Below are 8,616 nucleotides of genomic sequence, written 5' to 3'. Positions count from 1 at the left end.
ACCACCGCCATCAAACGTAACAGTTTGGCGAGTTCAAGTTTGAACTCGTCGATCTTTCATATTATGATAAATAAATAATATTCGATCTTGCCACATACAATTAAGTATATCGTTAGTAAACACTAAGAATAATATCAATCACTATAATCTTTACCAATCTCTCTTTTCAATCTATTTCAATTAAACACACATCGAACATAAAACAAGAAAAAAGAGACTCAATATATCGATATTTTCTTTAAAATTCCCAATACCCAACACTATTCTTTTATCGAAGCGCAGCCAATCGGCACAACGTCAGGGTGACGTATTACATTACATTCTTCTAGCTCAAGCCTCTGATACCTATTTATTTTGGACATCCAAATCCAAGAAGCTTTTAGGCCTCATACGCTTATAGTAATTTCGAATGCATAATCTAAGGGGAAACATCTTCACAAAGGGAATGAATTGGGGCAATTTTACTAAAATTTATTCTTCTTTCGACGTCGCAGAAAATTGGGGAGCGATAAGTAAATTGTTGCAGTTAATTTACTTAATTAAGCACCGTATTTAGTGGTGGATTTTTTGCTTAATGCCGTCTTAATTGAAATTCTTTTTGGGTGGTCTTAATTATTATTGAGAATATATTTTTTTGTAAAATTTTTCGCTCATGCGAAGAAGAAAATTTTAATTACAATTAAAAAAGCAATATGCGATGCAAGCAAATTGGATTTCGTATCCATTGTCTGTATTTCTAACACATTAAAGTTTTGGTTTTAACCTTTTGAGTACAATCGCTTGCAAAAATCTTAACCACGCCGTGTTATTAATTTATGCCAGAAATGAAATTTTACTACGTACAGATGGGCGGACAAAGGATTAATAAGCATTTTGGTCGGTAACCTTGGGTTGCGCCTGAGGGACCATAAAAAACCGCAAGTACTAGCCTACGGGGACTAGTAAGGAATGGAGGCTAGAGGCAAGAGGACAGAGGGAAGAGGGGCAGGAGTGCGATTCTCTAAGGCAAAACATCTTTACAACGAGAAAATCGTCAGTGAAATATTCGATGAAATAAAAACGGTATTCTATAGTTATAACTACCCGATCGCAGCGCTTCGCAGATGTAGACGGCGCGACATGGAACTAATATATGTTTCCAAATGTATGAAAAACGGTATTCAGCAATTCAAAACATCCTCGCCTTCGATGAAAATGACACCTTCGTCTTCGATTTTAACTGTCAAACCGAAAAGCTAGTATTTTGTGGTTGTTTGCTTGTTTGTAGGCTTCTAGACGATTAAAATGTAAGTAAAACAAGTTATTTTTTAAATTGGATACATAATATTTATTAGCTTTTTCGTACTTTAATACCCGAAACGTTTATAATTAATGTTTTAGATGGCTGTTCGTGGATCCTGTATAACATTTTCATTGGAAAATGCTAAGCGTCGAGATAATTTAGAAAAAAGACGTCAAGCGTACACAATTCGTAATATGGGTCTTCTTGCAACAGATATAAACTATATCAAGATATTCAGGTTGAGTGAAGAACTAATTGCACAATTAGAAGAAGATATTTCCCCATTTTTAACACCGGCAAAACGTCGAGGAGGAATTAGCAACCGAAATAAGGTATTACTAGTAAATTAATATACCTATAACAAGTAAATCACCATACAGAGTAATATAGCCTAAAACTTACTTTCATTCCAGATTTTATGTACTCTCGCATTTTTTGCCAGTGGGAGTTACCAAAAAATACTAGGCGAAAATGTAAGGACCTATATCTCCCAAGCATCTGCCTCGAGGGCTATTAGAACCGTAGTAGATGCCATCAACCAGCCAGATATTATTAAAAAGTACATAAGATTTCCTGGAAACGCAAGTGAAAGGGAAATTCTTAAACAAAAGTAAGTATGAGTACTAGGTATCTATTTCTTAAGTTTTATATTTTAGTTAGTTTTTTTTAAGTATGTAGTATAGTAAGAATGATACTTTCATGAATCAAATCATATGTTTATATATTTTTGTTACATTCTTAAATACATTAATCCGTAGTAGTATTCCCTTCCCTTACTATGTCTATATTTTATTTAGATTTTATGAAAAGTTCAAAATTCCTGGGACCATTGGTTGTATTGATGGTACTTTGATAGCAATGGTGCGGCCCAAAGAACATGAAGAATGATTTTACTGCAGAAAAGGGTATCATGCTCGAAATGCTGTAATTGTAAGTTTTTTATTCATTACTTTATGTGAGTTGTAGTAGGAATAGGAACCTATCTGTTTCAAACTACAATTTTTTGCCTTTTCAGATAAATGATCCTGACTTAAATATAATGCATGTGGATGTAACTTTTGGAGGGGCAACTCATGACAGCTTTATATTTAATAATTCATATATAAAAACGCATTTGGAGCAGCTGAACAATACAGGAGAAACAGTGTACCTGCTTGGTGTGTATTCTTTGAAAATGTTTCTTTACTTTTACCACCATAAATTGCACCTATTTCCACAGGCAATTGAATATTAATGATAAATTCGAATAATATTATTGTAAAATTAAATTCCTATTTAATTTATTTCAGGGGACTCAGGTTTTCCTCTCAGGCCATACATGATGATCCCTTGCAGTAACCCTGAGCCTGGATCGAGGGAAGAATTGTATAATAACCTGCATGCAAGTGCTAGAAATACTGCAGAACGAACCATTGGCATACTTAAAGGCCGCTTTAGGTGTCTTTTAGTTCATCGTGTTCTGCACTATGATCCTGAGATGGTGGGGAAAATAATAAAAGCATGTTGTGTACTACACAACATATGTAATCGAGCTGGAGTACCTCCAGTAGAATTACCAAGTTATCTACAAAGACAAGAAGATACTTTTCTCCAGTTATTACAACAAGGAAGCCAGAACTCCATTAGTGATTTAGACAGTGGACGCCTTGCTAGAAGTCGCCTAATTAATAGACTGTGGCGCGGGCAAAATAGGCAACAATAAAACTAAAAATACTAACAATAGAGTTAAGATATTACTAAATTAGATTAAGATACAGTTTGTTTATTAAAAATTATAGTAGATATCTATGTTTAGTAGTATTTGATGTATTATTTATCATAAAATAAAGCAAGTTAAAGGTTTTTTATAATGTTTTACTTAATATATAAGATAAAATTAATATAAGTAATCTAACAAAATAGGAGAGTGTGGAGGTACAATAATTTTATTACAATTAATTAATTAATAAAACAATCTTAATATAGTGTATTTTATCATAACTAATAATGTATATATCAGTCCTTTGACACACATTTTATTTATTAGCTAAATCTCTAAGAGCGCTACCTAATTTATCCAGCGCCTGAACCATAGCTTGACCGACTTGACCTAAAACCTCAACAGTAGCTTGGCTGTTCTGTGCTTGTTTATTGATCGATTGAGCAATCAAGAGTTCTGCGTCTGCTCGGCGTTCTTCAATTGCAATGAACCGCTCTGTGATGCTAACCATTTCAGAGCGGCGTTGCGCGGGAGGTGACCTTCTTAATAGACGCCGGCGCGCGGCAGATTGCCGCGGAGACTGTTGGTGAGTCCGTCGGCGACCATGTAAGGTCTCTCTAGGCAAACGCTGACTGGGAGCTGCAATTGAAATTGAAATATTGTACTTATTACAGTCATCTTATTAACCTATTTGTCTCTATCCTATATAAGCCAGAACAGGCTGTTATGTTTTATATACAACATTCACAGTTTCTGTAGTGTATTTAGTATCAACATTGCACCCGTGCGAAGCCGGGGTGGGTTGGTAGTATTATGTATACAGGGTGTCCCTGAAATCGACGTCCAACGGGCACTAGATGATCAGCAAGGTTCCAACTGTTATCAGAAAAATATAAAAAAAATTCTAAGTCCTATAGTTTTTAAATTACAGTGACTTATGTGTTATCCACGAAAAAGTACACCCTGTGCCAGTCTTTTGACTCTTGTTGCTACAAATCTTTATTTTTTCGGCTGCAGTCTTCCTTACATTATCCTGAATAGTGCTCCAGTAATATGGAATCATAAATTCTTAGCCAACTGCTTTAGATTGGAAAACATTGTTAGTTTTAGAGGAACCAAATGCTCTGAATAAATTTTTCACCTTACTTTAAGTGACTGTACTGAATAAATTATGTATGGCGCTAGTAGTGGCAAATTTCACCAAAGTTGGCGCATTTAATAAGGATTCTAAAATGGTATAGCACTTTGCACATTATTTCTTAAATTCGACACAAAAAAAGATTTTTCAACGAAACTCCGTTTCGATGAATTTATTTAAACTTACTAAAAAATCTTCTAGTGTACTCAAATCATACGTTATAACCTCGTATGCACTAGACAGCACTTTGCACGCTATTTGTTATCATCATGTTGAAAATCAGCGAGGATCTCTTGTCAAACAACATTGTCTGTTTACCCGTGATTTCGCTTGCAGCTTTCGTCGGCAATATTATCGCTAGACGAACTGGTGTTGTGCATCTCGAGCCATCGTACCCGGGCTTCGGCATTTTAGCAGAGCACTGGCTTTTTTGCGCAGTGTTGATTATTTATTCCTTGTAACGGTGCAAATAACTCTTTCTCGACAAACTAAAGAATATTTGATGCTTCATCCCGCATTTGATCACAAGGCATGAACACGTAACTTAATCGGACGATTCACCCATTTCTTTTTTTTTTTTTGATGGGGATATGACGAGTAATTGTGCGTAAGGGCTCATGTACACCATACCACTACCGCGTCGATATGCTGTGTACATGAATCTGCCGCGTCCGTTCCTTTTGATTTTACTACACATTAATTGATAATGTGTTTGATGCACTATGAACATCATATTGCAATCATTCAATATTATTTAGTGAAACATGATACACAACATCAGTTCCTCTAGTAAGTCTAGTAATATTGCCAACGAAAGCTGCAAGCGAAATCATGAGTAGATAGACAATATTGTTTGACAAGAGATCCTCGATGATTTTCAACATGATGATAACAAATAGCGTGCAAAGTACTGTCTAGTGCATACGAGGTTATAACGTATGATTTGAGTACACTAGAAGAAATATTAGTAAGTTCAAATAAATTCATCGAAACCGAGTTTCGTTGAAAAATCTTTTTTTGTGTCGAATTTAAGAAATAATGTGCAAAGTGCTATACCATTTTAGAATCCTTATTAAATGCGCCAACTTTGGTGAAATTTGCCACTACTAGCGCAATACATAATTTATTCAGTATAGTCACTTAAAGTAAGGTGAAAAATTTATTCAGAGCATTTGGTTCCTCTAAAACTAACAATGTTTTCCAATCTAAAGCAGTTGGCTAAGAATTTATGATTCCATATTACTGGAGCACTATTCAGGATAATGTAAGGAAGACTGCAGCCGAAAAAATAAAGATTTGTAGCAACAAGAGTCAAAAGACTGGCACAGGGTGTACTTTTTCGTGGATAACACATAAGTCACTGTAATTTAAAAACTGTAGGACTTAGAATTTTTTTATATTTTTCTGATAACATTTGGAACCTTGCCGATCATCTGGTGCCTGTTGGACGTCGACTTCAGGGACACCCTGTATATGTTTGGTTACAGAATGCAACTTACTTTGACTGCCTCTTTCCAAAACATCATTTCGCTGTAACATAGGTCTTGTTGGCTCAGTTGGTAGAACCTGAAAATATAATATGAAAGTTATTGATTTGTTTCTATGTATAATAGTTCAAATTATAATTTTCCAAAACTATACCCTGTTTTCTTCAGCTTCTAAACGATGAGCGTCTGATGCTGGTTCAATTACTGGCTGGGATGCTGAGGTTGAAGGTATCGGTGCCAGATTGTCTTGCACACTATTCCCATCAAAGGCAGGAAGATTAGACTGGAATTTAATGTTTTGTTAAGTTAATTATTCAAAATATTATTTAAAAAACAAAGTAATAACAAATCCTATACCCATAGCACTTCATAGCCTGGCTCAGATAATCTGCTTTGGTCAGCATGCTGTTGCTCAATTGGCAGGTCAATATTCTGAAAATAAAATGTTGACACAATCTCATATTTGTAATAGAATAGCCAGTAACTCATTAAACTGATAAAAATACTTACAAGTAAAATGCTGGGAGACTCTTCACTTTCCGCAACTCTATCTATCGGCTGTTCCTAAAAATTATAATAAAGTATAATATTGTATTATGTCCTTTTCAAAGAAATCAATAAATATGTAACATACATAGCCTTTATAATCACAAACCTCAAAGGGATTTATTGCTAAGTTCTGATCTCCGCTACCAAAACTTTCTCCTCCCATGATTGTTTGGATTTTTAACTCAATTTCACTGAGCTCTGGCACATCCTCTATACCACCACCAGTCCGCCGTCTTGATGCTGCAATTAAGCTGGTCTTCCTCTTCACTGCTCCTTTTTTGTCCTTCCAGTACTAAAACACAAGGAAGAATATTATTAAAAATATTGATATCTTTTAAATAGAACACTTGTTTGCTCAGTTTGCAATTTTTAATGCCATAATGTACCCCAATTTGAAACCTAACCTTAACACGTTGACTGTCCGTGCATTACATGTAATTCATGACATGATCTGGCTGTAACGTCCGTGCATTATATGCAATGCATTAGTCAGTGGCAACTGAACTGCCTTTACTGCGCTGGACGTGTGAGCTAGAACTTTGAATTTACTAGGGACGTATGAACAAAGACTTGATAAAATAAGACTTTCCATCGAAATTTTGTACACTTTTAATCAGTAGAATATTTTAAGTTCCATTGGACGCACCAACGAGATTATCCAAAATAGATGGGACAGTCAACGTGTTAAGTTACAGCACTTGTTTGTTATTTGTTATCATTAATAATTAATGTGCACAGGGTCAATGTAAAAGGATACTTTAACGTAGTCTATACTACTACAGTACTAACTCATTGCAACAATATACACATAACATAATCATATTATTATAATTGGGTACCAACCTTACACCACTGTTCCCATGTTTTCGTACACCCACCACCTTCACTGTTCAAAGCTGTCGTTATTTCGGACCATGCCTGACGACTGCGATTGCGAGCATTCGCAGTACGAGCATGACCCATAGCCAGCCATGGATTGCTTTCCAAAAAGTTTACTAGTTTTTCTAGCTGATTTAAGGAAGGCGCTGCGTTGCGAGACACTAAAAGATAAATATTTTGGTTACACAGATAGTAGTTCAAAGTAGAAACTGTTGTATTTTATAAATAGAAAGGTGAGATGTTTACTTACTTTCGAAAGGTTTTGAACCAAACTAAAACAAAGAACAAGTAGAATGCCATTGCTAAGGGTGGAGAATTCCACTTACGAGTTTGAAATCCACTTAGCCACACTTAAAAAAAACACTCAGAACATTGAAATTTCGTATTTATATATAAAAAAACTTTACGTGAAGAACTCAAGTGGCAGGTACCTAGTTTGTTTTGAAATTTGAAATACCCAGAATGTTGCCGTTAAAAAAAGGCAAACATTTGACTAAAATATAATCATAAATGATTGAAATTAATTAAATTTTCGTTACATAATAAACAAAATAGGTTTTGTAGATACGTATTGTGTATTTATATCAACTTAAAGTGATGAAATAACCTAAAATTAAGTTAGTCGAGATTTTCTCGATTATACTTTAGATAAATCATAGCAACACTGTTAACATCGTACGTATAATCGTTGCTCGGCAGATCGTCGACGAAGTTAGGTAGCTTAGTGAATACCGTTTTTACCAATGTTGTTTTAAAAAGCGTTATAAACGACGAAGCCTCCGTTATATCGTCCTTATTAATATCTGTGATACGTTTGTTAGAGAATCGCATGGCAGGGACCTCTGAATATTTTACGTTCGACTAACATCAGAGAAAATTTATAGTTGAACAAAATGTTTCACTTTTAATATATTATAACCGAAAAAAAACATGTTTGCTTTGAGGACTCAAAGAAGAAAAAATACGAGTATAAACAAATGTTTTACGAAGAATAATTTAGGTTTGGATCGGATTCGAGAGAAAATAAATAAAATAAAAGATGGCTGACTTTCAATTCTAGACCTAAGTAAATTAAACTAATTGAATGTGATTTAAGAATTGTAACTGTGTTTCTTTTCAATTTGTATCGATTCTCTTTCTATTTTCAGACACCAGATAAATAATACTTTAATTGAGTATACTTCAAAAATAGATGATTGAATTTATTGAGAACTGGTTGTTTGGTTACGACTGCGCAAATCTACGGTTACGCTCTGATATTGTTTAGTTACATTTATAAAAATTGGCTTATGATAAACCTATTACATGTTATCTAAAATATCATTCATCATCATTGGTCAAGTGATCATTTGGCTTGCTGCAAATAGCATTTAATTTTAGTTTCATCTCTTAACAATCACGGTGGACACTATGATCCCTATAAGTTAATCACCAATCGCCGATGACGACAAAATAGTAGTTGTTTTGTAAGATGGAAAGAAAACGACCACATGGCCTATCACCTAGCCGAGAGAAGCCGAAAACAGGACATGATGGAGGGAAACAAGAGCATGACCTTCAAAATGAAATCATTAATAAAAAA

General features: G+C 34.6%; 1 protein-coding gene and 1 pseudogene across 1 annotated transcript; one reads left to right on the top strand and one right to left on the bottom strand.

Moving 5' to 3' along the window:
* Positions 1–990: 990 nt before the first annotated feature.
* On the top strand, positions 991–3,125 carry LOC118276580 (putative nuclease HARBI1; annotated as a pseudogene).
* LOC118276966 (uncharacterized) lies at positions 3,121–7,516 on the bottom strand. Its single transcript, XM_035595604.2, has 8 exons — positions 7,285–7,516; positions 6,999–7,195; positions 6,262–6,447; positions 6,117–6,170; positions 5,964–6,038; positions 5,761–5,889; positions 5,619–5,685; positions 3,121–3,620 (listed from the first exon to the last, which is right to left on the bottom strand). Coding segments are annotated over exons 1-8 (1,032 nt in total). The 5' UTR covers positions 7,286–7,516; the 3' UTR covers positions 3,121–3,297.
* Positions 7,517–8,616: the final 1,100 nt, after the last annotated feature.

This window comes from Spodoptera frugiperda, chromosome 17 (genome assembly GCF_023101765.2).
Source record: "Spodoptera frugiperda isolate SF20-4 chromosome 17, AGI-APGP_CSIRO_Sfru_2.0, whole genome shotgun sequence".
In the NCBI taxonomy this organism is placed as follows: Eukaryota; Metazoa; Arthropoda; class Insecta; order Lepidoptera; family Noctuidae; genus Spodoptera; species Spodoptera frugiperda.
Note: the sequence above shows the minus strand (reverse complement) of the source record. Positions and strands in the feature narration are given on the sequence as shown.

Coding starts and splice junctions, on each gene's coding strand:
- LOC118276966 (XM_035595604.2), bottom strand. Junction 6,171..6,261: donor TAGCAATAAATCCCTTTGAG/GTTTGTGATTAT, acceptor TATAATTTTTAG/GAACAGCCGATAGATAGAGT. Junction 6,039..6,116: donor AGTCTCCCAGCATTTTACTT/GTAAGTATTTTT, acceptor TTTTATTTTCAG/AATATTGACCTGCCAATTGA.